Here is a 26,847-nt window from a genome sequence, read left to right as displayed (position 1 = left end):
TTGGGAATCCCGAGATAACTCTGGAAGGCTTTGGTCCTGTAGGCAAATTCCGGTCGCATATCTCAACCAAAGTAGAACTCGGACGCGATTACTCATGCAAGAGAAACTGAAAGCTTTTTACATTCAAGCTTATCCAGTGAGCGATTGTTAACAACAAAGCGTAAGCATAACAGGGGACAAAGAGAGCGCTTCAAGCCGCCTCCAGGCTGCCATGCGCTGACGCACCAAACCAGGGACCCTGGTCAGTCACGAGCCATTACAATCTCAATCTTATCACGCCCCTTGCCCTCCAATTTCTTCTCCTCACATCCTCATCACTGTGCATTACTTCCATCTCTCCCACTATCGCGAAGATTGCGTTGTTAAAATACTTCCATCTACCTCATCTACCACATTTGTATGCTTCCCTCCTCACATCTCCATGGCGGGTAGCTGCTCCCCCGCTGCAGATAACTCATTTGGACCGGTCGTCGCGTGTCCAGCAACATTTGACTTCACTCTGCTCTTCGAGCAAAGTATCCTCTCCATTGGCCCATCCGCCATCTTTCTCCTCCTGGTTCCATGGCGTATCTGGTCGCTCTATCCAGAGAATGTTAAAACTGTTGCAAATAACGCCCATTGGCGCAAAATAGTCAGTTGGACCCCTATGCAAATCTGCGACAATTTGCTACTAGCCAGACTTACCAAAGGAAGGTCGTTGCAGTTTGCCTCGTCGCTCTACAGATCGCCTCGGTGGTCGAATGGGCACGCCATGACTTAGTCCGGACTGCCATTCCTGCTGTCGCCTTGTCGCTGGTAGACGCTCTATCAATAGCTATTCTATCAAGCATTGAGCACCATCGCTCGGTACGCCCATCGTCGCTATTAAGCATATATCTCTTCTTTTCAACCATCTTCGATGCTGTGCAAATGCGCACATTATTCATTCGACATTACCCGGCCTCCCTCGGAGCTCTCTCCGCAGCAACTGTTGCACTGAAGTTTCTTTTGCTGGCTCTGGAAGCACAAAACAAACGCAGCTATCTTAAAGAACCGCTTCTTGCAACTTCGCCCGAGTCTACCAGTGGAGTATTTGCTCGCACCGTTTTCTGGTGGCTCAACCGTCTTTTCATTATAGGTTTTCGGAAGCTCTTGACGCTCGAGGATTTGTTCCCAACGGACAGCGATCTGGACTCGGGATGTCTAAGGCGCAAGATTAGAAGAGCCTGGAAAAAGTACCGGTCCAACCAAACACGTAGCCTAATTTTTGCGACCTTTACCAGTCTGCGTTGGGCAGTTCTTCGTACTATTTTCCCCAGGCTCTGCCTCATTGGGTTCAGCTATGCTCAGACATTCTTCATCCAGCGTGCAATGGAGCAGCTACATAAACCAGATACGCAATTAACCAGAAACGAAGGTTACGGATTGATTGGCGCGGCAGCGCTCATTTATGGTGGGATTGCAGTATGCAGCCATATCGCTTACTGGTCTTCTCAGACAGAGCTGACGGAGTTAGATATCAACGGTGCATTACAAACACCAATTATTTCGTATGATCACGATGTTCCGTGGCGCAGCAGTTGCCTTGATTTACGACCACACCATGGTTCTACCAGATGACACCCGCGATGAATCGGCTGCAGTTACGCTAATGAGTACTGACATTGACATGATCGCGCGGTCTCTAGAGCAAGCCAGCGAGCTGTGGGCCCGCGTGGTGGAGATCGCTATCGGTGTTTGGCTGCTAGAGCGGCAGCTCGCTGCTGTTTGTGTGGCCCCGATCCTCGTAATCCTGGGTAGGTCTTCTTCACTTGACCTATTTCTTTCACTAAATCATTATAGTATGCACATCGGTTCAGATGTATATGGCCACCTTCATGCCCGCCAGGCAGAAAGTCTGGGTTGGTGCAATCCAACGGCGAGTCAGCATAATCTCCTCGGCGCTGAAATCAATGAAGAGCGTCAAGATGCTCGGTTTGTCTGAAGTGCTCGCCAATACCCTTCAGGCGCAACGAGAGCGTGAATTAGATTTGTCCAGGGACTTCCGATGGTTGATCGTGTGGTTGAACGTGGTTTGTAGGTATTCCTGTTTTAGCCGGCGTCAACCCAAATCGACTGACAAAATAAAGCGAGTTTGCCTCAGATGTGTGCCTCTCTCATCACATTTGCGGCCTTCATTATACGCGCAAAGATTGATCACTCGGAGACACTATCAACCGTGCAAGCATTTACATCCCTTGCTATCATAAGCCTTATCACGAGCCCCGCGCTACAGTTACTGGCATCGATACCGGCCATAACTGCCGCTTTGGGTGCCTTTGACCGAATTCACAAGTTTCTCACTTCTCCCACAGACCACTCACCGGCTGAGAGAGGCCTGGGCACAGAGTCAGACCTTTCTACCAGAAATGGATCGGCGGTCGAACTGAAGGTCTTGGCACCAAAGGCCTCCGACCATGTTGTTCTTACCATGACGGACGCTTATATCCGTCCCGCTACTGGGTCCGCGTTCTCCCTTGAGGGTATTAGCCTAGCCATCAAGACGGGTACAGTAACAATGATTACTGGCCCGGTTGGGTGTGGGAAGTCGACTCTGTTAAAAGCGGCCGTAGGGGAGATACCATGTAGACAAGGAACGCTTACACGAACGCGGCCGGATGCTGCCTACTGCAGCCAAGTTCCCTGGCTCCAGAACACTTCCATCCGCAATAACATATGTGGTTATGCTGAGATAGACCATACTTGGTACAGTGAGGTACTAAGGGCATGTGCATTAGAAGAGGACATATCTCGAATGACAGAGCGTGATCAGTCTGTGGTCGGTAGCGGGGCTCTCAAGCTGAGTGGAGGACAGAAGCAGCGTCTGGTACATCACCCCAGACATATTACTGTCACGTCACTAACAAAACTATAGGCACTGGCTCGGGCTATCTACTCGAGGAAGAATCTTCTTGTGCTAGACGATGCACTAAGTGCCGTTGACAACAAGACCGCGCAGTATGTCGCAGAAGCTCTATTTGGCGATAATGGAATATGCCGGCGAGTAGGTGTGGCTGTGTTGATGGCAACTCATTCGGGTTGGTATTTCTTCCACGATAACGTCTGTGCCATAGCTAAATCATTTTCTCAGAGCACCATCTCCGCTTCGCAGATAACGTTGTCATATTAAACTCAGGCGGACATATCGAAAAGCAAGGCCCCAGGCGGAGCTTAGGCTTTGCCTCGCATGTAGATCCGAACACGGCGGATGCCACTTCAGAGACCCCGACTATCCTCACTGACAGCAGTGAGGAGACGTCTACAAAGAAAGTTGAAACACTGACTGTCGATGATATAGCTGATATCTCCCGCCGTATGGGTGATACTGCAGTCTACACCTACTACCTAAAGGCGATCGGATGGCGCCACACGTTGGTTGCCTGCACAATTATTATCGTACACACATTCTCCTCTGTGTTCCCTCGTATGTGCATTCCTCGCCGTGGGTTCGATTCGGCTAATGGTTTTGTAGAAATATGGTTGGAGTTATTTACGGATGACAATGGAAAGAAGGCCGCCCAGTTTATTGGCGTCTACGTCCTACTTGCTGTAGCCGCCTCAGGCTCGCAGGGACTAATGATATGGTGGGCTCTTGACATACCTTGCTTGTATGCTAGGCTAACCATCCACAGGCAAATCATGATCAAGATTGTTATCACGTCAGGGCTGGGACTACACAAGATCCTTGTCCGAACAGTGATAAATGCGCCGATGCATTTCTTCGCTGAGGTTGATTCCGGCGTCATCCTCAACAGATTCAGCCAGGACATGACACTTGTCGACGCTGTACTACCCACGATGGCGTTTGGCACGGTTCTGAGTACGTTCAGTTGATATTATCGTAACCCAACACTAATATTCCGCAGGTATCGCACAATGCTTCGCTCAAGTTGCCTTAATCTCGCTGGGCTCCAGCTACATGGCTTTGACGATTATTCCATGCTTACTGGTATTGTACTGCGCGCAAAAAGTTTATTTGCGGACATCCAGACAGCTCCGGTTCCTCGATCTGGAAGCCAAAAGCCCACTGTATACGATGTTTGTGGAGACTCTTGACGGTATTTCTACGATTCGCGGCCTTGGCTGGCAGCGGTCTTTTGTAGCAGAGTGCTTACGCCGGCTTGACGATTCGCAAAAGCCTTACTACCTTCTCTATTGCATCCAGCGGTGGCTTAATGTCGTTTTAGACCTTCTTGTTGCTTGCTTGGCTGTGATACTAATTGCACTGGCAACCTCATTACGAAGCTCGACCGATCCGGGAAAACTGGGGGTTTCTTTGACCGCAATCATGGCATTCAGCCAGACCCTGCAGGAAGTTGTGACGAGCTGGACGGGGCTGGAAACATCCCTTGGTGCAATTGCACGGACAAGATCTTTCGAGATGAAAACACCCTCTGAGCATCAACCCCAGAGACCAGTGATCCCTTCGTCGACTTGGCCTGTTGAAGGGAAAATTGAGATTATGTCTCTTTCTGACTCCTATGAGTATGTACCCTCACGCCAACAATAGAAGCAGTCACTAACGAACCCAACAGTGGCGTCACACGTGCATTGGACGATATCAATCTGACCATAAATCCTGGGGAAAAGGTGGTTATACGTGGACGAACTGGCAGGTGAGTACTGCAAACGTACGCTCTATACCTCCCACTAACATTGATCCAAGCGGGAAGAGCACACTGGTCTCGGCCCTTCTTCGACTCATCAATACCCAGGACGGCACGATTACAATTGACTGGATAGACATCTCCACCGTTCCACTAGGTGTACTCCGATCCCATATCTTCGCCATTCCCCAGGACCCTTTTCTACTCCCTGGATCCATCCGCTTCAACCTGGACCCGACTGGTCATTCTGCAGACTCGATTCTGCTTTCAGCATTAGAGAAGACTAACCTTCTTTCTCTTGTCACATCGCGTGGGGGGCTAGATGCGGAATTGGCATCGACCTCCCTATCCCAAGGCGAGCAAAGGCTGTTTGCATTAGCAGTCGCCCTGGTACGGAAATGGACTCGCGACAGTGATGGTCGCGATAGCGGCGGCATCTTGATTCTTGATGAAGCGACGAGTGGGACAGATGCTGTCACTGATGCGCTGATGCAGAAGGTTATCGGTGATGTGTTTGGTCGATTTACGGTTCTCCATGTGTCGCACCGGCCTGATAGTGTGAAGGGGGCAGATCGAGTTATTGAGATGGAAAATGGTCGTATCGTGAGGGACTATACCTCGGATTAGTGGCATAGCCAAATCGTTACTCTTCGTTTGATTCTTACTGCTATTCAACCAATGATAATCATTCAGGAGGTTCACAACCCTCTTGTGAATGCGTTCGAGGCCAGGATACTACCTACATCTCACAGACAAGCATACGCAGCCAGTCCTTCTGCCGATACCTGATCCGTGCAGTCGCCTATTTCCGCCCAGCGGGGACCCACTAGCGAGGCGCATGAGGGCGAGGAACAGACACCCGCGGATGCGCAGATTAAGTCGTATCTGAGTCAGCCGGTGGAGCAGAAGAGGAGAGATGTTGAGGATGTGGGGAGGGCGCCTTTGGGGGTGGAGGACTGGCAGTAAACAATCGGGGCTTGCTACAATGTAGTTGTGATTAGGTCTGGTGATGGCGGTGTTGCGACCGTGGAGACGTGGAATTGCTGCGGATAGGGAAGAAGTAGATCAACCATAGAGAAATCTTGTCAAACCTTACTCTCCTTGTTTGCTGTATCATCGGGAATTTAAAATATGGAGGATATTTACATTATCGCTTTGTCAGTGCAGTGCATACCTACTGTATCATTGTTCTGTGCTGTATGAAGTATCACGCTAGTCTTTTTCTGGTCATTTTGCTATGGTGTGATTGGGCTAATTCGGTATTGTACGGTACTACCAATACCATGAGATCAATCAGTGGTGGACACGTGCATCAGGGTAGTAGCAGAATACTGCGAAGTTCAATATCATCAAGAATTACAAGGTAATTGAACAATAATGAACTATCTGATTTGATTTATTATATTATATTCTCTGATCACGTTATGAGGTAGAATGATGCCGAATGAGTGCATCTAGTAGGACCTCAGTTTAGTACTCACGAGCTATATATATCCATGCCCAAAGGTATTATGCCTGATTCGACCTACAAGCTACATGATCAAATGGATGATCGCGCTATAGAAAAGAGTACACCATAAACAAAATAATAAATGAGGTAGACTATTTTCTTATTCATTGCAGCCACAAATCGGATTTATCATGTTGTTATCGAGTTATCCCTAGAGACATACTGCTTCCGCATCAACGAAAAAAAGCCATGGAAAGGTTACCTTTACCCTCCCTTGATAATGCTCTAAATCTCACCCATTCAACATCTCAAGGCAAGATGGCCGAGTTGGTCCAAGGCGTCAGGTTAAGGTCCACCTTAATACCCAGCTTCACAGCTTCCTGATCATCGTAAGATGGCGTGGGTTCGAATCCCACTCTTGTCATATATTTTTTCTTCCTGCACATCTTCCACTGTTGGACACCACTTGGATTAGTAGAGTCCTCCTGTTCGCTTTTTTTATTCCTAATTTTAACTTTAGTTTTAGATTTAATTTTGAATTAATTTCATTTTCCCCTTTTGTTCCAATTTCTACTATTGACCTTACCTAGCCTCGCATCGCCGGATGTCTAGTCCGAGCCTTACACGCAGGCTTCGGGAAAGTTTCTTTGTTCCCGTTTGACATTTCACGCCGCGATTTTGCGAGGGCTGCTGCGCTATTGCACCCGGTCCCGTCCTACCTTCAAAAGCAGTACGAAGTTCAGAAAAGCTCCGAGTAAAAGTCATTCTTATGCGGCATGCTCGCCTGATTAGCTTAAGTAGGGTATTGATAAGCACAGAACCCAGCGCTGCTGACTTTACATGATCCAGTCTTAATTTAGCCCAAGCCTCTTTGCGACAACATCCGGGTCAGCGGGCAACGCAGCATCTGGCGGCGGAGGATTCTTGCTTTTGAAATCGTCACAAACTTCCGCAAATGTGACAAACTCAACTCCCTCATGCTTCAGGAAGTATTGGATAAGCCTGGATAGGGTGTTAGTTATTAGTTATTCAAAGCTAGAGCATGCTTGGACCTCGGCTTAAGGCTTAGAAAGTTTCATTGCGTAAACATACCTTTCGTGCATTAACAATACTTGCGGACGCCCAGATACGTCCGGGTGGATAGTTATAGGGAATACAAACTCGTCATACTCCTGGTAATAGTAGTCGAATGTGTCGCGCCAGATATCTTCGACGTCACGCGGATTGACCCATCCATGGCTATTCGCTGAAGACTTAATGAACATCATGGGGGGTAGGTCATCAATATACCAGGTTCCCGGAATCTGCACCAAACCTGAAGGATTGCCCCTCACAAAAGGTTTCATCCATGTTTCAGCGTTCTTGGTATAGTCGATCTTGGTCCAGCTGTCATTAACACGCGTGTAGAAACACTGGCAGTCATGGTCACCCAGGCTGTGATCGTACTCGATGCCATAGTCCAGAAGAAGGTTGACGCCTTCTGTACTGACTTCCCACCTGTATTGCAAGCACCATGAGCCTTGACTTTTGACCGAACCGCACTGATGTCAGATACATACCAAGGCGTGACACTTCCACGCGGGGGCTTTCCGCAAAATTCCGTGAGGAGCCTGTAACTCTTGTCCAAAACATCCCGCTGTTGCTCATAAGTCATATCCTTTGGGTTCTCGTGGGAATAGCCGTGCAAGCCGATTTCGTGGCCATCGTCGCGAACAGCTGCCATGTCCTCGGGGAAGGTTTCCAAGGAGTGGCCTGGGATGAACCAAGTGGACTTGATGTTGTATTTCTTAAACAGCTTGAGCATTCGCTGAGTGCCAACTGTGCCGGCAAAGTAGCCTATACCATCATTTGTTAGCTGGATCTCGGTCAGTGGCAGGCTGTTGGGTCACTCACCGCGGCTAATGTCGCTGGTCGAATCCTCTCCACCGTATGATCCTAGCCATCCGGAGATGGCATCGACATCAACGCCGTAGGTAATCAATACGCGTTTCTTGCCCATAGTCGCGGCTGACGGTTATTGCAAATGATGAATCGAGAGATGCTGAAGCAGGCACTGCAACTCAACGGAACGGGAGATAATAGACAAGAGAAACAGTAAACTTATAGATCTGACCGTACCCTCTCAACTACGGCTCTATTTAGTGATATCTGATTTACATCAAAACTAGCCATATGGCTCTGCTGCCGATATGTTATGGCTTATCTTCACGATAAGACAGCACCCGCCCAAAATGGAAACTTGGGGTTGTGGAGAAAGTTGGAGAAGGATGACATCAGATAAGATAGTGACCGCGATCTTATCGTCATTGGCCTCAGGTGGTGCAGTGCTGACTTGTTGCGCGAATTGGTAGCATAAAACACCTCGCACCGTATCCTGCTTGTTAAGAATTGTACTCTTCGAATCATATGTGCAACAATGGCGCTTTCGCTGAAAGATAAGATAATCGTGATAACGGGTGCAGCAAGTGGAATCGGGTAAGTTCACGATCCCCAATACCTCCCTCTCACCTCTTCCGCTCGAAATTCAAGCTGACTAGCGCCTATGTCATCCATTTAGCCGGGCAGTGGCAGCGAAGCTAGATGCGTGTGGAGCAGTATTAGCTCTCTGCGATATTCAGGAAGATAAACTCCAAGATACCAAAACTCAGCTAACAGCTACTACACACGACACCTATCTGTGCGACGTGTCAACCAGCGCGGCATGCGAGGCGGTCGTCACAGCAGTTCATGAAAAGCATGGACACATTGATGGGGTTTTTAATTGTGCCGGCATTAACCCTAGCAACATAAGCCTTGAGGAGACTGACGATGCCTACATTGACAAGATAATCGGGGCGAACCTCATGGGGACTATGTACATGTCTCGTGCTTGCATTCCCCATCTAGCGCAGGGCGCGTCTATCTTGAATGTATCCAGCGACTGTGGGCTTCATGGCGCTGCGGGAATGTCTCTTTACTGTGCGGCTAAGTTTGACATTGTGGGCTTTACGAAGTCTCTAGCACTAGAGCTTGGCCGTCGGTCTATTCGCGTCAACGCCGTGGCGCCGGGTCCAATCGACACTCCAACGATGCTGGGAAATGTCATTGGTGGGGACTATAATGCTCAAGTGATGCAGCGGATAGGGCTAGGTCGCTTGGGTATGCCTGGGGAGGTCGCTAATGTGGTGGCTTTCCTCTTCAGCGAAGAGAGCAGCTTTGTGAATGGTGCAGTGATTGAAGTCCACGGGGGATTGTAGGTAATATTGTTGTTCCTCATGTGGGAGGCTATGTACATGCCTCGTATTATATTTTCTACGAATCTGGAGCTCAGAGCGTCCAATTCCAGGGCAGAACGTTCTTTTTAAACATATGAGTGGCAGGTGTACATACAGTTCGCGTGACATTATTTTATTCAGGTGATGAATCTTTGGGGATCAGCGAGCCGGGATGCATATTGGTCCAAACTCGCCCCCATCACACCCAAAATTGACCATGGACTATCATGCTTCAGAACCCTGCCCCAGATGGCCAGCACCGCAAGCGCCAGTAGTTTTCCATCCCAGTCCAAAGGGGACCTCTCCTGGTTCCAAACAAACACCTCTTGTGGGTTATCCACAGAGTCATACGCTTCAACCAAGTACTGTTTTATGCGGTGCAAGATATGATTCTCGCGATCTGGGAGTGATGGTTTTGCGTAAGCAGTGGTGCCGCTAAGGAGCAATGTTTCAAAGAGAATTCGGTTGTTTTGTGGGGTCGGCCATATCCTACCTGTTAAATGATATCCTTCTCGGGACTCTTGGAGCGACATAAGCCATTTGGAGAGGAAAACGGCGGACTCGAACCCAGCGAGCGCATGTCGAATAGCCGAAATATATTTATAGTTCTTCGCCAGGCTGTCTATGCCAATACCTATGGTGAAGCCTAAGGCGCTGGTGGCATAAGCGAGGGCAGAGACGATACTTGACCCGCGAGGTATTGGTGGGTATTTCAGCAATGTCATTGCTATCAGCGTTGGATCTCGAGTGGCTAATCCATGGTACGTGTTAAAGTCGATATGGATTCGGATATGTGCTAGGGCTAGCAGAGTACACGATATAAAACTGCTGAGATCGGAATTAGACTTGACAGATCTGTCCCAAAGCATTGACCAGATATCCAATCCACCCCTGAGATTGAACGGATTAGCCAAAAAGCCAATGGAGGGTGATGTCCCAAGGAAGCTTTGTCAGTTATTAACATACTTGAGACGATCGACTTCTGCACGTGGCAGGTCAGATTCTTCGGATATCAGCGGCGCAGACACTTCTCGAAGCAAATGTATTCTCTGGAAGAGCCCGTGTATAAGAGCATAACCACCGTCTGCTGTCATATGAAAATCCGGTATACACTGTCCCTTATGCCATTGTAAGATTGAAGATAAAGCATCGCGGTATAGAGGTTGGTGTCGTGAGCCAGGTGCCGCACGCAGGCGTGCCCAATCCTGTTCACTCGCGGCATGCCACAGCTTAGACATGCAAGGGAGCTGCAGGCCGATCCTACTACTAAAAAGCGCAGGAGGCAAGTTATAAGCGATACTAAGCGTCTCTAGCAAAACAAAGGTCACCAAGCAAAGGCGTCGGTGGCCCTCTTGCTTAACCCAGTGGAGCCAACTCGTGTCGATTCCATCAAATTCCGCGAGGCCCACAATATCGATGGAAGTTGTGATAACACCAACGAGGGTTGATATGTCACTGAAGACCGTTGGTGACTCCCACGGAGCATAGCCAAGAAGGACGACGGCAGTCTTCCAGTAGCAATATGCTTGATGTGGTGCGAAATGAAGCTTCTGTCTAGGAAATGCAGTGGACGGGAATTGGTTATCGAACATGGCTCTTCGCCGCAGAATGGTGATGGATGCCATGTAAAGATTCTGTGCATTTCTCTGCTCAAGGCACCATTGAGCACCAAGACTCGCAAGAGCCAAGACAAACTCGGCTGAAGACTCTTCAAGGTTGAGAGTGGGCTCGTGAATAAAGGCCAGGTGTTGGGTCCAGCCGTCAAAGTAGCTCTTCACGTACCGATTCAACCTAGACTGTGAGGGAATGTTGAACCCAGGGAGGACGATCCTATATTCCGATAGCAGGTCGTTCAGCCTTTGATATAAATGCGGAGTAACTAGATCTCTACTCGTAGCTGAGAATCCTAGCGTTAGAATCAAGCCATGATGTAGTAAATGTGATTCGCATTCTTGGTTCCTTTCTTTTCTTTTGTTTTTTCTTTTCTTTTTTTTTGTGGACGGACGAAGCCAGCTTACCAGTATTGACCAAAGCCTCAGTTTTTTGCCCCAGGCTAGGATCCATGGAAATATGAGCGTTTGAGGGGTCCCCGCATTGAGCAGGTTCAGATAATTGTGGACCAATGTCGTAGCTCAGATTCAAGGGACTCCTCCAGTCACTGTTGTCAAATTCGAACTGCATATTAGGCATCTCCCACAACTGCGCCAAATCCGTCAAAGTAGGAGAGTTGATCGCATCAAGAGCGCTAGTTTCACCTCCCTCATCGACTGCCTCTAAAGCGAAGTCGTGTGAATGGCTTATGTCAGGATCAGCAGGCATATTCAAGGATCGAGACTGCCTTTCACCAGGGTCCCTAGCCACCACGGAAGCCGCATTTGAACGATTTTCTGCTCTGCGGGCACTACCTCCAGGTGTCTGTACGATTTTGGTGCCCTGAGGGATTCTAACCTCGGGTAAGAGCTTACTGTCAGCGGCTTGACGATGTACTTGTTCTGTTTGAGAGGAGTGTTGGGTCATGGTCAAGTGTCGCTTCAAGAGATCTCTGCGGGTGAAAGACAATCCACAGGAACATGTATACGGCCTTTCTTTGGTATCTATAAAGTTGTAAGCAAAAGAACTAGACATCTATAGTAAAGCGAACATACGTGTTCGCACATGTCGTCTCAGGTGTTCTACTCGACGGAACTGCCTCCGGCACTGTTGACATGTGTGTGGTCTCTCCGCTTCATCTTGTTGGTCTGCGCTAAAAGTGATGCAGCCAAAGTTTTCTGACATGTTTCATAAGGATGCACAGCGTTCACACAGTAGGCAGAATACTTTCTATCGAGATATGGGCGCAAGGCAAGGTTTATTTCCTAACAGACTTTGAGTTTGCGCTGAGGCTTCGGAAAGAAGCAGGATTGCGAAATATACCGGGAGAGTCTTGCGCCTCCGGCTTCCGTAACTGATAAGCTCGCAGCGCAGCCAACCGGGCCTGATAAGATAAAGAGAGGTGCCCTTTAACGACAGACTAAACCCTTCATATTACTAATAGAATTACAGATTACCAAACTTTAACGTACTTGCATCATCATCCGTTGAAGAGCACGCCTAGCCTCTACTCGCCCATATACCGCTATCTGGTGCGACTCGTGCGATAACAGAATTGAGCATTCCGCCAAGCACTTTGAGAACGGCGACTGCGCAAAATCAGTTAGAAGGCAATACTCCCCAAGTGGCGAAGGGATCTGATGAAATGCATACAGATGGTGAATGACCAGCCAATACCAATGGCATTGATCATAGGAACAACAGCTGCCGTAGCGCATGCTCCAAAGATGTACTGTAGGATATACTTGCTGCACACAACCTCAGACCGTTCAGAGGGAATGATCTCTGGTACCAGTCAGGCTTCGGAATCGGCCAGCAGGGACAAAATAGGAAGGCAAACCGGCAGAGTAGGTGTTCAAACCGTTCCAGGCACCCATGAGCCCGGCACCAATCAGCAAGGAGAGAACGACAGGAAGAGCCAAGCCGCCAAATTCTCTTTGTAGGCACCATCCGTAAAGAAGCATAGATGCAGGTAAGACTAGAAATAAGTATGGTAACCCACCATTGAGTCTATCCTTGGGCAGGCGGATTCCATTGCGTTTCGCGATGTACCGCTTCACTGTATGGTCGGAAAAGCGTCCTCCAACCAGGCTGCCAAGTATAAAGCCCACCCCAGGGGAGATATAGAAAAGCCCGCTCACCAAAGGAGTGTCGAAATTGAAGCGTGGGTTGATAACGTTCCGGACAGAGGTCAAGAGGCCGTACTGGGTAACGGCTAGGAAACCGCATGATAAGTCTGTAAGGAACACCTGAGGAAGCAGGTAGAGCTTGAATACTTTGATCGGGTTGAATGCTCGGAGAACGTAGCGTAGCGAGATGTGGCTCTCTCTCCCTTCTTCATGTAGTTGCTTGACCTCGCTCTTGATGTTGGGGATAGCGGTTATGGAGAGTGCAGACCCAAGCCCAGCCATAGCCACCTGGAGCCAGTATATATCACGCCAGTGGCTGAATGTAACGACGATGCCACTAACACAAGGGCCTGTGACAGACGTTAGCAAAGAACGATGTGGTTGGTATACGCGGAGCGGTATTATGGTATCTCACCTAACGCAGTGCCCGCGACACTTCCAACCTGTAGACAACCAACGGCTCGACCTCGGAAGACGGGCTCAAATAAGTCTGCTATTATCGTCTGTCCAGAAACCATGAAATAGGTTCCTGTTAGGCCCGACAAGACTCTCATTAGAGTGAAGACGCTCATACTTGGAGCCAGGGCCGTCCCTATAGAGGCAAGGAAGATGACTATCGTGGCGGTATCATAGCTTCGTTTCCGACTCAATATTTTAGCCACCGGGGACCAGATCAGAGAGGAGCAGCCCATGGCAACTAGAACGCCAGCGTTGGTGATATTTATTGTCTCTGGGGTCGTGTTGAGGTCCGCGGAGATCTCGGGGGTCGCCACCAGCAGAGAGGTACTTAAGAATGTAACGACCAAGGAATTCCAACTGATGATGAAGAGAATCAAATATTTTCGTTTGCTCCCAGGCTGCTGTGCCTCTGAGACGTCTGCTAAAGTATGTTCCGCTTGATCGAGCTCCATGCATGAGCTTGGAGCGTGCTCCCGTATTGAAGACAACGCCATTTCGCACATGTTGTTGGATTGAGATGACCTTTCACAGAGATAGCTAGGTAAATAGCTTGGTGCGTTAGAAGAGCATATTTGATAAAATTGTAGCAGGCTCATTATTTGACGAGTCAAAAGTACTAGCCTTGAGACTGCACTGCAAGGATCAGGGCTAAACCCTGGTCTTATCTTGCAATAGATATTACCTTTCATGGCTGCTTGCCTCCAAATTCCTGGAACAGGTTAAAGAGAGCTCCATGCTCTTCGCTCCTACCCACAATCGGGCCTCTTACTGTAGGGTGCCCAGATCCACTTTACCGGACCTAACTTAGCTTGACTGGGTCAAGACTACCACAAGAGCGTTACACTCTCAACCTCCTATAATCCTTGGGCGCTGGTTAAAATGATCATTTACAGAATTTTTCAACATTTCTATAATTCCATGTTCATCGTATACTAACCAAGACCAGAGTCGTGGAAGAGCTGATAACGCTCGTTGCAAGTCTCTTGCATTCAGGCGCACAGTTGCGCGTGAGTTAGACACTAATACAACCCATTGTCTTGCTGCGTGATTCACCGCTGTCTTGCAAATATTATACTCTATCTAGCCTACTTAAGATTTTTCAGGATGAAATACACCTCGTCATCTGCGGCTTCCAGAATGTGTCGAGGCTGATATTGAGGCCGCCAGCCGAGCTCCTTACCATGCTCAGCGGTGTACGTTGACCTTGAATTTCGATGATCATTAGGAAGTAGATTGGACGTATGGCTTATTGGTGACTTACAGTCCTGCTATCCTCGCGCCCACAAAGGACTTGTATGTTCCAAGAGCAGAAGCCATTTTCTCCAAGGCTACATTGTCGGCTTGAACAACAGTCGCGTCTTCAATAATGGAACGTTTGGCCAGGGCAACAGCTATTGCATTGTAGACATCATGCCATGCGACGCGGCCGGATGATGCGAGGTAGTAGCCGTTCTTTCCATACCCTGGGTCCTTGCCGTCCAAGATTGACAAAAGAATGTGAATATAAAGATTGACAGTGTCTGTAATATGGCAAACAGGCCATTCCTTTTGCGATAGTGAGTGCCCTGGTATTTCGGTGGGCATGTTGTAGGCCACTTACATTTCGTTCTGCCTCAACTTTGTAGACCCTACCAGCCCCTTTCGCCGCCCGGACAATGTCAACAACTTGGATGGATATCAGATTTCCAAACCCTTCGCCCTTCCCATCTAGCACAATCTAGATTAGTCATTATTCTCAAGGTCTTAAACTTTTCTCTTCCCCCCCCCTTTTTTCTTCGGGGCGCCGTTGCGGGATCTTTATACTCACAAACCATACAGGGTGAAAAGATATACGTTTTCACACCGTGCTCTTCTCCTTTGTCAATAACATCACAGTTCACTTTGACAGACTAGTCAATGTCAGTGGCAAAGTACAGTATCCGCCCGAAGCCAGGCTGAGTACTTACAGTTTGAGCCCAGTGATGTTCACTGCGCTGAGCCTTTTGGATATCATACAGATCAGGCTGAGTATCAAGCAGAGGTCGATCGGTTGGAGCACCGCAGTAACTTCCAAACTGCTTTGTACCCGTGGTCTAAACATACCCCAGATGTTGATTTAGTCAAAATTCAATGAATGATAGTGTACTTCTTAGTAGGGGACGCACGAAAATAAAGTGAGTCTGTTGTCCAGTGATCTTTTTGGACTCGGCAAGGGCTTGAATGAAAAATCCTTGGTTATCAAATTGGTCGCAACCGATCAGGTAATAGACTACGGTGACCATGTTTTTGACAATTCCCTCATGTATGGCTGCTTGGTCATGGACATTGAACTTCAGCGGTTCGACGCCATAACGTCGGCAAGCATCTGCGTGCGCGTCGCTCCTAACGAGGGCAAATGTCTTGTTAACACCGCTCAACTGCAGAGTTGACAGCCGCGCGAGAAGAGAACCACCAAGGTAACCCGAGGCTCCGGTGATAAGGACGTTGTGAGACATTTTGCATGTAAGGGAAATGGAAGAATTGTTCTTGCTCAATAGAGTCCAGGCTCAATTCCTGCATCACTTGTATGGAGGCCAGCCATGCCTTTTGTTCGAGGAAGATTTGTCAGCATGAGCCCACGTCTCACAGGTTCCCCGTTTCCTTATGCCCCACCCCCTTCTCCAAATTTCCTATTTTGAACACAAGATGGTGTCTGCTCCCCAGTTCTCCCTTTTTGGCTATCGACAGTGTTCTGACGACTATTATCCATCGTACATTATGTGCCGATATCGGTTCGATGGCAATGCCGCAGTCATGGCTTGGAGTCCCCGCACAGCATACCCAGTCCTCAGCCGCCTCAGAAACCGTATCACAGCTTCGAGTTCCTCAGGTATAGTAGTCCCCGTTGTGGAAAAATTTTGTGGTGGAATTTCGTCACTCCCTGACTTTCGCATAGATTCCCTAGGTCCTCGGGGGGTTCGAAATCAACCTACCGAATTCAATAGCGCAGGTTTCCCCTTCCCCCATGTCGACAATAACCCTAGAACTTCCCGGCGTCGCCTTGGTCACGGGAGCTGGCGGAGGTATCGGTGCGTCAATCGCAGAGGCATTTGCGCGAGCAGGCTGCCACCGCATTGTTATTACAGACATCAATCCCACTATGCTTGATGCAACAAAACAAGCTATTCTCGAAACTTACCAAGGCCAGGTTCTGGCTCTCTCTGGTGACATTTCAGACGAGACCTTTGTTGACCAGTTGATCGGAGAGACCGCAAACACATTCGGCCGCCTTGACTATGTGGTTAACTGTGCTGGAATACTCGGAGGGGACCTTCGTGCCACGGAGACCTCAGTTTCCACTTTCGATCAGATTACTAGAGTGAATTATCGGAGCGTATGGCTCTGTTCGCGAGCTGCGTTTGCCCAGATGCTCAGGCAAGAGACGCTCCCTCAACACCCGGACCAGAGAGGTGCTGTCGTGAACATCGCCAGCCAACTGGGTTTAGTGGCGCGTGCCGGCGCTGGTACGTACTCATCGAAAAGAGAGTCTGTTCCAAGAAGAATACTAATAGTTATTGTGATACAATAGCCCCATACTGTGGTTCAAAAGCGGCAGTCATCCACATGACCCGAGCAGATGCCATAGATTATTCCCGGGACTCAATCCGTGTCAACTGCATATGCCCGGGGGTGATCGCCACATCGATGGCCATGGGCTCCTCGGACCGGGCGGAACGGTTCAAGCCAGCAGTTGATATTGCCCCAATGAAGCGGATGGGTACGCCTGATGAGGTTGCAAATGCTGTTCTCTTTCTTTGCTCTCCTCTTTCATCATTCGTACAGGGCCATGCTCTTGTCGTTGACGGAGGGTACACTATCAATTAGAACGGTCTCGAAAAGGAAGAGACCAGACGCCTTCTAGATTCAAGAGCTACAATAGATTAGAGAGCGGCAAGCTTCATGTGAGTACGCCGGGAGTCGAAGACCCGTTCGGTATTTTGCATTAGCAACATCGGCTGAAAGCATGGGGAGGGAAGGGTGTGGAGAAGAGAAAAAAAATCCTTTCAAAACATGCAACCGTTCATAACAAGGACAATATGTGTATAAGGATGCGATATCTAAGACATGGACTCATAATCACGGATCTTGTACCAAAAATCATGGAGAAGGTAATCGGAATATTCGCTTGTTCTGGGGGAATTAGAAGTCCTTTTACCTAAATAGAACATTACCCTCGGTATCTAACCACCTTTCTTTCCTTCTATTACTGTTTGAAGGCTTATAAAGCTGAAAACGATGCATTTAGCTATCTGAGGCTTGAGGAGAAGAACTCTCAAAGAAAGGGAGATGCCGGAAGCTACTCGAGAAACAATCGCAAATGAGGCGCCAAGCCCTTAGGATTAGACAAAGACCCCGGGCTGTCAACAATTACCCCTACACTTAGATGGAAAAACACTCGTTCCTTGTGTGTCCAGTTGACCTTCAAGTTGAGTTAGAGTTGTCGGCGCAAGAGAACACAGAGCCTGAAAGCAGAAGAGTTAATCTAAATAGTCTTGGCAAGGAGCTCCAGCTCGACTCACTTATTTGGCCAGTTGCATACGCGTCTTTGATCTGCAAGCATACGGCGTAAGTCCCCGCTACGGTGATGAAGAGTCCAAAGGGTATAAAGAAGGCGTGGAACGCGTAGATGACCTTTTTCCGTAAAGAATTGCACCGGTAATGGCCGTGATCGTATAGCCATAGATAAGCCGGAAAAATAATCGCGACCGGCCCGAACACAATGGCCCCTAGAAGAGCTAGGAGATAATTGAAGATTGGAATGGCCTCAGCTAGAACAAAGCCAACGGCTACGATGCTAAACGTGCAGCCTAGCCAAGTGGTCCAATGGATTATTGTGTTGTCCTGCAGGTGCCTCGAGTTGCGTAGAATGCGCACAAACGCGTATTTTGCACCAATCTTAGAGCTGTCAGTGTGGTCCCGTCACACATATCTGTTCGACGAGTAAAGACTTACGTGGGTGTAGAGACAGCCGGTAACAATCAGACCAAGCAGACCGACTCCGTAGGAAATCATTTTGATCGTTTGTCCTGCAGACTATAGAAGGCATCAGCGGAACCTTTTAACAGGTTTGGGGCAGAGGGGCACAAGACTCACACCTAGAGACGGGCTTGCTACCCATTGCCCACAGTAACGATAGACGACAAGGCCAAAGACAAAGTACAGCACGGTAAGGGTGGTCATTGATGTGTACACGGCCTTGTTGTAATCCTTGGGGCTTTTCATCTCAGAAATGACTGGAATAAAGGCTCCAGTGTTGGAGCTGGAGACGAAAATAGTGCACGAGGCGACCATCCCTTCAGCGAAGCTAGGTGCTGGAACCGGAAAAGCGTGGAATCCCAGTTCGAATGGGCCTCTCTGGGGCGCGGCCGCCGGGCGATCCGGAATAGTAACAGCGATCACGACGATAAGCACTGCGCTGAAGACTGACGCAAAACCGGCCCATGTGAGAAAGGTCAAGTTCTCCAGCTTTCGAATGGAGGCGCAGAACGCGATGAGGGTCGCTGCAATCAGCGCCCACCACACTGTGCATGCCGCGTGAAGTGATAAAGCATTCAGAGCGGTTGACGTAGCAATTATTGCTGAGCCAGCGCAAAGCACATTGGCGAAGATGAACAGCAATCCAATGGCCTCCTTGAGAATCCGACCGCCAACAACTTCCGCCAGGTCTGCAATACTGTGACAACCCCCATGTTTGGCCCGGAAGTCTCCCATGATAATGGCAGTGTACTGGGTCCAGGCGCACCAGCTTATGATGCTCAAGCTGCCGCCTACTGCCCCCAGAGTATGCATAGCCGTGGGAATAGACAGAACCCCTGTAGAAAACTGAATCTTCAAAAAGAGGACGGCGACTATCGGCCATGTAAGGGTGCGGAAATTGACGCTATTTTGCCCATCTCGAGTTTGAAAGATCTCGGTATTCTCTATCGTGCCCAGCTCCTTGTCATAGATGGAAGACTCTCCCGCCTGGTCGGCAGCCTTGACGCTTTCTTTGGGCCTTGTGATATCGTGCATCCTGACTGAACATGAATGACGAAGTATTTGGTCTGGCCTTAAAGTCACTGGAGGACATCCTGAGACGATATTTATGTTGATTGAGAGGAGCTGTTGAGTCGTCGCAGTTACCACGATAAGGACGAACCTCTTCATAATCCTTATCAACCTGAAACTGTGGCAAAGCATAATTCGCGAGGCATGATAGCGATTATCTAGTAACTCCAGACCCCAATTTTCCTAATCTGTCAGGGCTACCACCAACCTCTCTGTATCAAGGGTGCTCCTATTTCCGTTGATGTGTCTATAGGCGTGGTCATATCTTTTAGTGCAAGGTAGGCTGGGATACAGAATTGAGAGGGGTTTTGATTAAGCGTCCTTCTTCGTCCAACAATACTCAGATTTTGGTCTAGTTATCCACTAACTCTCTCCCTAGCTCAAACAGCGCTGCAGCACGGAGTATCTTTTCTTCGCCCCAGCGCCTTGAAATGATCTGCATTCCGAAAGGGAGTCTCGGGTCGGCACCTCCAAAGCCGCAAGGAACACTCATAGCTGGGTGGCCAGTCACGTTAAACGGGCACGTATTTGCTACAATCCCGACAGCTGCCTTCACCCTCTCCGTAAGACCGCTCGGATGTGGAAAAGCCACTGTTGGAGTGGTTGGTGTGATAAGTACGTCAAATTTGTCAAGGGCATCATCGTAGGCCCTTCTCAGCTCAAACACCTTACGATGGGACTTGGCTACCAGCTGCGCGGGGCAGCTCTCCTTGAGATAAGTGGCCGAGAATATCAGGTTCATGATGCTAGGATTCTTGTCAGTCAGCAGGTCGTGCATTCCCTGATCAGGAGGCCACCGAAATTCGATATGCGGCGGCACGTAAGAGAGAAAACCTGGCATCAGCGATTGGCATCCCCAATCGCTCATAGACACTCTGGTGGCAGCTGTCCAGATTGCCGGGCCTTGAGCATGTAATGGCACAGAAACCTCGGATACAGTCGCGCCAACTGCTCTAAAAAATTCGCACGCCGCATTATAAACGCCCGTGCGAACCTCGTCCGACATGCTAGGGATCTCAAATGCCTCTTTCAAAATCCCGACTCGAAGTTTAGAGCCTTGATCGGCTTGAACTTCGTCCAGAATAGCAGGGTAATCTGGAACAGCGCTACGCAGCGGCGACTCAGGTGTCATGCGCGGATCATATCCATCGTAACCAGCCAGTACATGGAGTAGGACGGCAATGTCTTTCACCGAGGTAGCCATAGGGCCCAAGTGATCGATCATAGGGGTCAAAGTCATTGCTCCGGTGTATGGAACGAGGCCATGTGTTGGCTTCAGCCCGTAAACCCCGTTATAGGAGGCGGGGATCCGAATCGAACCGCCTTGGTCACTACCGATTGCCAGGTCCGCCCTATCGCCGAAATTCGACTGACTTGGATCGATAACATTCATGCCCATCAGGCTTCCACAACCACTGCTGCTTCCTCCGCTGGTATAGCCATATGCCCAAGGATTGTGCACAGGACCGCTCGCAGATGTTGAAGAGATGGGTGCAGCCGAATACATTTCGCAAGTAGCGGTTCCCATGATAAGCCCTCCAGCTTCCAGTACGCGCTTCACGACTGTCGCATCAATGGGCGAAATTGGAAATTGAGCGTCCCTAGAGACCAAAGTCGCGAATGCTCCAACAGTAGTGGGGAGTCCCCCCACGCTGATGTTATCCTTGACCGCAATTTTTCGACCTTCCAGCAATGATGATGTCGGCTGGGCAGCGCGAATACAGGTTCGATGGCTCCATGCGTTGTGGGTGTTGGCTTGTGGATCAGGTCTCCAAAATAGACGATCCTCGCTAGTGGCAATAGGTTGGAGGTTTGGCTCGCTGAAGTCAGGTAGGTCCTGAACTTCACGATGGACAGCCTCTGCCGACTGCAGGAGGAGGAGATAGGCGGCTTCCTCCTCTTCTGACTTGAACGAAATATTCCATCTTCGGGCCAGATTTCGTAGATATTCTGCTGTCAAAGCAGACCTAGAGACATGGAAGGAATCAGTGATCGAGCTTGGATCAGCAGACCATATGGATAGATATCTTACGTATAACCGAGCGGGAGGGACACGGTCGACATTATGGACGATGGGAAATTCGGTGCCGTAAACAAATCGAAGCTTCCTTCAATTCCAGAGGGTGCCTTGCCTGCGCGAACAGACCAATATAACACACTTTATAGTAAGAAAATCAAAATGACGACACTGGAATCTCTGATAAAGAGCCTTCTAGGGACGTGGGTCGAAACTTGTCTGCAATTTCAATTGGTGGGGAGAGGCAGACAAATCTCGAGTTCTTATGCCAGGTTGATCTCAGCCTATTGAGTCACAGGGATTCTGGGCAAAATTGAAGTCCCAGAGGCCCAAAGAGACCCTTCAGTCCCCACTGGAGTAACTGATAAGCTGCCGAAATCTATGTAGACGCTAACACCTCCCTCTATCTACCCCAATTCCTGCTTGTGGACTCTGAGTCCCCGACGACCCCAAAGCCTTAACCTCGCCCCATTCTCCAATTGTAAGACTTAGGCCAAGTGCAACGCAACACCCGATAAGCCGAATAGAAACATCCAAAAATGCAGTTAGCTAACCTCTCTGGCTAAATTGATGGCTTCCGTCGGACGATCCAATACATCTGTTACTTCTATTCTTGTGAGGACTTCCGCAACCGGCTATCAAAGTAAGCAAGGGACTCCCTCGCTCCTTTCGTTTACTGGCGGTCTTGGCATCCCAATCGAACTCGCCTATGTGGATTACAATTGAGCGTGAATGTCCTTGATGAGTATTCGAGGCATTGTTGGTGGTAGGATACTCAATATCACAAAGTATTGCAACGGCCTTACTAGAAGGCCTACGATCAAGTGTCGGAGATAAAGTTAATGAGGCATGTACATTCCAGGAACAATTAATTATATCTCAGGATCAGGATCGAGTATTTCCTACGCCGCAAACCACACGACCAATTTGGCCTAAACTGCGGCATATCCGCGGATATCAAATAGCAAAACTTATCCAAATCCAACCATGCGGATACGATATGGATATCTTATTGCTAGATTAACCCCAATCTAGCCGTGGTTGCAGGTCGCACGGACCCGTTCTTGGGTCACGCGACCCCAAATTGCTCAAATAGGCAGTTTAAGTCATGTGACAGTTGCGCGACCTCAAACACGCTAACAGAAATCTCTCTCAAAACCCTTACAAACTGCTTTACAGTGGCAGCTCTCCTTAAAACATGCATGTTTCTTCTACTATCAATGACTAAAGAGCTGTAGTGCGCTTATCAAACTTTCTATAGTCGTTAGATACTGGTCCCATCCTACTTTGCTATAACAAGTTCCTTAATATATACTAACGCTAGTAATAGTAATACTAATAGTAATAGAACTCCTGATAGATATCACTTCCTCCTTTCCGAGGCCTCGTGAAAGTAGCAATAGTAGCATCGCGGCGACAAAGCAATTTAGGCTAGTTCAATCGAATGTGTTGCATCACATGGTTAGGGCGCCGAATCATATTGAGATTGACTGGGACAACTGAAGTACATATATATATATATATCAAAGAGCTCCGAGCGGCTAGTACTCTTGTCAGGACTGGCATTGCTCTAGACACATAGTATGGTTGACATAAATTCATATCCATATCATTTTGGACTGTGTACATTGAATGCAATATTTAACAGCATTCGGATATTCCATCACGTGTATTAAGTTGCAAATAACTTTATCTGTACCACCTTTGCTTCTTTGGATGATTTTTGCCAGAATAATTTTGTGTTCCTGCGCTATCCTTTCGGCGTGTGACACAGCTTCTTTTCTTCAATCCCTTGTCTTTGTACGGTTCGAACATGCATGATATATCGGAAAGGAAAGAAAGCAAGTGTCGCAAGATGGGATACTAATAAACTATAATGCGTTCATGAAAATACGAAATCCTTCTTGCTGTGAACCTTAATGTGTTATTTCATGGCATTTTGTGCACGCAACTACTCGGCGCTTGCTTGATCTTCCAGCAAATCCAAAAACTTGGTCATGGCGTACTCCAGGGAGTAGCAGTCGTTCTGGATTTTTCATGGTCCGGTAGGGTACATTTAATCGAAAGGCTTCTGGCCCTGAATACGTGGAAGAGAATCCTTCAAATTTTCTGCAAATAATCTTGATGAAAACAGCCTCGGCCATCGGCAAATATGAAGAATTAGGTGAAAATACTTACTGCTTCATACTTCGTAGAGCATGTTTGCTCTACCGACTATGCCAAGTGAACAAAAAGCATCCTAGCAGTATTCTTACTAGCACCAGTAATACCTTTTTCTCTTATAATCATTACTGGTTAGTCTCAGAAGCAAAGAGCCGGGTTCATAACTTATTAGGATAAATTTTTAAAACAATGTATAGGAACACTTAATTCGCTCTATCTAGGACCCGCTCGGAAGAAGAAACATGGTGTTGAGCCTTGAGGTCACGCGACCTTAACTACCTGCTTAGTAGGCTACTATCTATCTGTTTCAACATATCTAGTAGCTTTTATGGCATACTTCATGTTCCAGGACTCTCTACATGTTGTCTCGGTAGGCAGAATAGCTTCAATCCGGCCTTATTAGGAAGGGGGGACGGTTAGCATGGAATGTGGGACCTAACACTGTAATACGCCTATGCCAATCCCCCTTACCCCCAAGCTCAACCGGGTATCATTAACAGTACACTGATAAATATATGCGACCGCGGCATAATGCCAAGGAACCGCGTTTAAACGCATTCCTTCATTGCCCTCTCAGCGAGCGAGCGAAACTCGGCGCAATTCTTCACCAATCGCTTCATCCCTTCGCTAGTAGTGCCTGAACACGTCGACGATAGAAATGCTTCTGCCTGGTCGAGAATCCTCATATTGTAGATCTGGCCTGTATCGCGGGGATTGCGAACAATACTGGAGGCTAGTGTTCGTAATGCGACGGTGGGGAAATACATCGTTAACCTTTGCTAATGTCAGTAAACTGTTGTTGGGGTAGCGAAGCCCAACTTACCCAAGGGAGATGTCATCCTTCGGGAGATACTTCATCAAGCCAATCGAAGCACGGGCAGCTTTAGAGGTCAGAGATGCTGATAGTAGAACCCTAGGATTGGATAAAGAATCAGGGTTGATGGTATATCCAGGATGGTCGGATAGATCCTGGGCAGAATTGATGCCTCGAGCGGCAACTAGAGAATGAATGGCGATCATGCAGTTGTGGTATGTGTTGTGCATGTGCAGTAGTATCAAGGATACTGGAGGGGAATGAAAGAGTGTAGGTGATTCGGGCTGAAATTCAGACGGGAGATTATCCTTCCATGCTTGTAATTTGCTATCCAAATCTCCGACCGAGGCGAGGATCTGATGGAACGGCCTATCCGTAGCTGAAGCGGAGTAGAGGCGTTGGTAGATCTCGCCTCTGATCTGTGCAAGTTTGCAGGCTGATGCGAAGGCGCTGAAGGTCCCTGCCCGGTCGTTTGTTGGCATGGAGTAGACGAGACAATTTGGTGCGTCCATTGGTAGAGCTGCGCTGATCGCTTCGTCATTTTGTACTGGTGGTTCACCGAATCGAAAGGAGATTCTTTCTGAGTCAGCTGACATGTATGGGATGATTGTGGAAAGACATAGGTGCATACTCCCTATCGAGGCAGTAAGCAAGCCAAAAAACCGTCTGCCGCTCCTGTTTCTCCTCTTCGGTAAAGATCGAGATGTCTTCGGTCGTCCCCAGACCCAGTTGGTCGCTAATGTGGATAGCGACGGATATTAGAAAACTGCAAGGCCGTGCAGCCGATGCCGCCATAAAAAGAACAACCTATATGACCATCAACGTCAATTGTCCAAGAATATCAAAGACTAGGAGCATACCATTACTAAAAGACCCTGAAGACCCCGAAGATCGGGCGGACCCAAATAAAGCTCGTTAACAGCCTCCAGAGCATTCTTCAGAAGAAGCCAGCTTTTCTGATGATCCGGCTGCTTAGAAGCCCCATTGTCAGGAAGCATGTAGGCAACTGCCAAAACAGCATTCATGATAGCCCACTGACCTGGATTTTGAAAGCGCATATCAAGATGAGCTCTTTCAAAGAGGAGTAAAAGGTCCGACCGTCTAAACAAGGGAAATGTGACATTGAAATCCTCCAAGTACCTTTCCACAAGACGTATGATATGCTCCTGAGGTGGGAGAGGACAGAACACTCTCCTGGGTGATATGCAGTGAAGTGGATAGTCGGCTATGAAACCATCACGCTCCTCCGTTAGGACGAGGCGTGTTAAATGGTCCATTGATTCGCCACCAGTCTTCTGCGCTATCCATTCTAAGCCCTCTTGTGAAATCATCGAGAAGCCTGATTGAGATTAGACTAGGAGGAGGTGATAGGTGGCCCTTGGTTTAACTTACAGCCAGAGTTCAAGATACCTCCGAGATATCTCGGAACGTTGAAGCATGGTACTGCCGCTTGTGGTTGACTTGATTGCCCGAATAGATTTGGCATATGAGGGCTTGGGGATCTGCTCGCTGAAGACCGGATCGACCCTGGAGGCGGGCTTGTGTAGATGTTGCCCCAATCTGTATCATCGACGTCCTCAACCTGAGGACTACGATCCGTGGGACTTAATGACAACCTCAACGGTGAGATATCACCAACTCCCTCTGATGATGAAGGACCGATTATGGTATCATTTTCGCCTACGGTAAAACCAAGACCCTGCAGACGAGACTCCATGCGCTCAAGACTTCCTTCCAGATGATTGATCATCGCCTGCCTTTACCGAGCTAGTCAGCTCATATTCGTTGCGATTAATTCGTTGGCAAAATGATGACTAGCCGGACCTTCTTAAGTTTGCCTGGTATCTCTGCAGATTCCGGGTACAAGCGATCCCCATCTTCTCACATTGCGAGCACTTGGCTTTGTTGGAGAGATCGCATTTGATCTTCCTGCGCTGACAGGTATCACAAGCCTAATTACATTTTTATTAGCGTGATAACAGTTGTGGTTGATGATAGTGGACCCGCACCTTTCTCCGTGTGCTTTTCCTGCCATCTTCCTTACCTGGATCTAAAGGAAACGAATCTTGTTGGCTAGACATAGGGTTACTAGGGATGGAAGAGTCCATGCCTCTGCTGGTATTGGGTGGTCCATTCATTGTCGGACTTGGACATGATAGAAATCCACCCGGGATAGTGGAGCAAGGGGGGCTTTAGCCTGGCCTGGGAAGTCGGGTTGATAAGGGACGTAGAGGGGAAGATCAAGTTGTGGGAAAGCCCCTTTTAGGAATTGTTCTTCAG

General features: G+C 48.5%; 10 protein-coding genes and 1 non-coding gene across 11 annotated transcripts; 4 read left to right on the top strand and 7 right to left on the bottom strand.

Moving 5' to 3' along the window:
• Positions 1–315: 315 nt before the first annotated feature.
• BO88DRAFT_405908 (uncharacterized protein) lies at positions 316–5,631 on the top strand. The gene is made up of 12 exons (XM_025707016.1): positions 316–631; positions 694–1,443; positions 1,496–1,775; positions 1,822–2,055; positions 2,109–2,845; positions 2,894–3,056; positions 3,110–3,442; positions 3,491–3,602; positions 3,651–3,838; positions 3,885–4,503; positions 4,554–4,634; positions 4,685–5,631. The coding sequence occupies exons 1-12, from the start codon at positions 422–424 to the stop codon at positions 5,250–5,252; spliced, it is 4,275 nt and encodes a 1,424-aa protein (XP_025561804.1). The 5' UTR covers positions 316–421; the 3' UTR covers positions 5,253–5,631.
• Positions 5,632–6,387: 756 nt separating this feature from the next.
• BO88DRAFT_t171 lies at positions 6,388–6,499 on the top strand. Its single transcript has one exon. It is a non-coding gene; the product is annotated as a tRNA-Leu (tRNA).
• A 299-nt stretch (positions 6,500–6,798) lies between these two features.
• BO88DRAFT_464910 (polysaccharide deacetylase family protein) lies at positions 6,799–8,074 on the bottom strand (the record flags this gene model as incomplete). Its single annotated transcript, XM_025711367.1, has 4 exons — positions 6,799–7,077; positions 7,168–7,572; positions 7,635–7,911; positions 7,969–8,074. The coding sequence occupies 4 exons, from the start codon at positions 8,072–8,074 to the stop codon at positions 6,927–6,929; spliced, it is 939 nt and encodes a 312-aa protein (XP_025561803.1). The 3' UTR covers positions 6,799–6,926.
• A 354-nt stretch (positions 8,075–8,428) lies between these two features.
• Positions 8,429–9,452, top strand: BO88DRAFT_464908 (SDR family NAD(P)-dependent oxidoreductase). The gene is made up of 2 exons (XM_025711366.1): positions 8,429–8,550; positions 8,633–9,452. The coding sequence occupies exons 1-2, from the start codon at positions 8,492–8,494 to the stop codon at positions 9,309–9,311; spliced, it is 738 nt and encodes a 245-aa protein (XP_025561802.1). The 5' UTR covers positions 8,429–8,491; the 3' UTR covers positions 9,312–9,452.
• A 14-nt stretch (positions 9,453–9,466) lies between these two features.
• On the bottom strand, positions 9,467–11,209 carry BO88DRAFT_343285 (uncharacterized protein; the record flags this gene model as incomplete). Its single annotated transcript, XM_025703180.1, has 3 exons — positions 9,467–9,729; positions 9,823–10,220; positions 10,296–11,209. Coding segments are annotated over 3 exons (1,575 nt in total), but the record flags the coding sequence as incomplete, so codon positions are not given.
• A 1,313-nt stretch (positions 11,210–12,522) lies between these two features.
• BO88DRAFT_343238 (MFS general substrate transporter) lies at positions 12,523–13,959 on the bottom strand (the record flags this gene model as incomplete). Its single annotated transcript, XM_025703176.1, has 3 exons — positions 12,523–12,704; positions 12,760–13,398; positions 13,464–13,959. 3 exons carry the CDS (start codon positions 13,957–13,959, stop codon positions 12,523–12,525), a joined length of 1,317 nt encoding a protein of 438 aa, XP_025561800.1.
• Positions 13,960–14,592: 633 nt separating this feature from the next.
• On the bottom strand, positions 14,593–15,981 carry BO88DRAFT_464901 (NAD-dependent epimerase/dehydratase family protein; the record flags this gene model as incomplete). Its single annotated transcript, XM_025711365.1, has 6 exons — positions 14,593–14,710; positions 14,769–15,052; positions 15,108–15,214; positions 15,315–15,396; positions 15,454–15,579; positions 15,652–15,981. 6 exons carry the CDS (start codon positions 15,979–15,981, stop codon positions 14,593–14,595), a joined length of 1,047 nt encoding a protein of 348 aa, XP_025561799.1.
• Positions 15,982–16,625: 644 nt separating this feature from the next.
• BO88DRAFT_342916 (SDR family NAD(P)-dependent oxidoreductase) lies at positions 16,626–17,350 on the top strand (the record flags this gene model as incomplete). Its single annotated transcript, XM_025703162.1, has 2 exons — positions 16,626–16,989; positions 17,055–17,350. 2 exons carry the CDS (start codon positions 16,626–16,628, stop codon positions 17,348–17,350), a joined length of 660 nt encoding a protein of 219 aa, XP_025561798.1.
• Positions 17,351–17,947: 597 nt separating this feature from the next.
• Positions 17,948–19,595, bottom strand: BO88DRAFT_426656 (uncharacterized protein; the record flags this gene model as incomplete). The annotated part of the gene is made up of 5 exons (XM_025708925.1): positions 17,948–17,988; positions 18,046–18,421; positions 18,479–18,559; positions 18,620–19,446; positions 19,544–19,595. The coding sequence occupies 5 exons, from the start codon at positions 19,593–19,595 to the stop codon at positions 17,948–17,950; spliced, it is 1,377 nt and encodes a 458-aa protein (XP_025561797.1).
• Positions 19,596–19,925: 330 nt separating this feature from the next.
• On the bottom strand, positions 19,926–21,637 carry BO88DRAFT_426655 (putative amidase; the record flags this gene model as incomplete). The annotated part of the gene is made up of 2 exons (XM_025708924.1): positions 19,926–21,540; positions 21,606–21,637. The coding sequence occupies 2 exons, from the start codon at positions 21,635–21,637 to the stop codon at positions 19,926–19,928; spliced, it is 1,647 nt and encodes a 548-aa protein (XP_025561796.1).
• Positions 21,638–23,954: 2,317 nt separating this feature from the next.
• BO88DRAFT_405907 (fungal specific transcription factor domain-containing protein) lies at positions 23,955–26,324 on the bottom strand. Its single transcript, XM_025707015.1, has 5 exons — positions 25,960–26,324; positions 25,428–25,906; positions 25,199–25,374; positions 24,577–25,143; positions 23,955–24,527 (listed from the first exon to the last, which is right to left on the bottom strand). Exons 1-5 carry the CDS (start codon positions 26,315–26,317, stop codon positions 24,302–24,304), a joined length of 1,806 nt encoding a protein of 601 aa, XP_025561795.1. The 5' UTR covers positions 26,318–26,324; the 3' UTR covers positions 23,955–24,301.
• Between the last annotated feature and the right edge of the window lie 523 nt (positions 26,325–26,847).

Source organism: Aspergillus vadensis (assembly GCF_003184925.1).
Source record: "Aspergillus vadensis CBS 113365 unplaced genomic scaffold BO88scaffold_15, whole genome shotgun sequence".
In the NCBI taxonomy this organism is placed as follows: domain Eukaryota; kingdom Fungi; phylum Ascomycota; class Eurotiomycetes; order Eurotiales; family Aspergillaceae; genus Aspergillus; species Aspergillus vadensis.
This window is presented reverse-complemented; position numbering and strand designations above follow the sequence as displayed.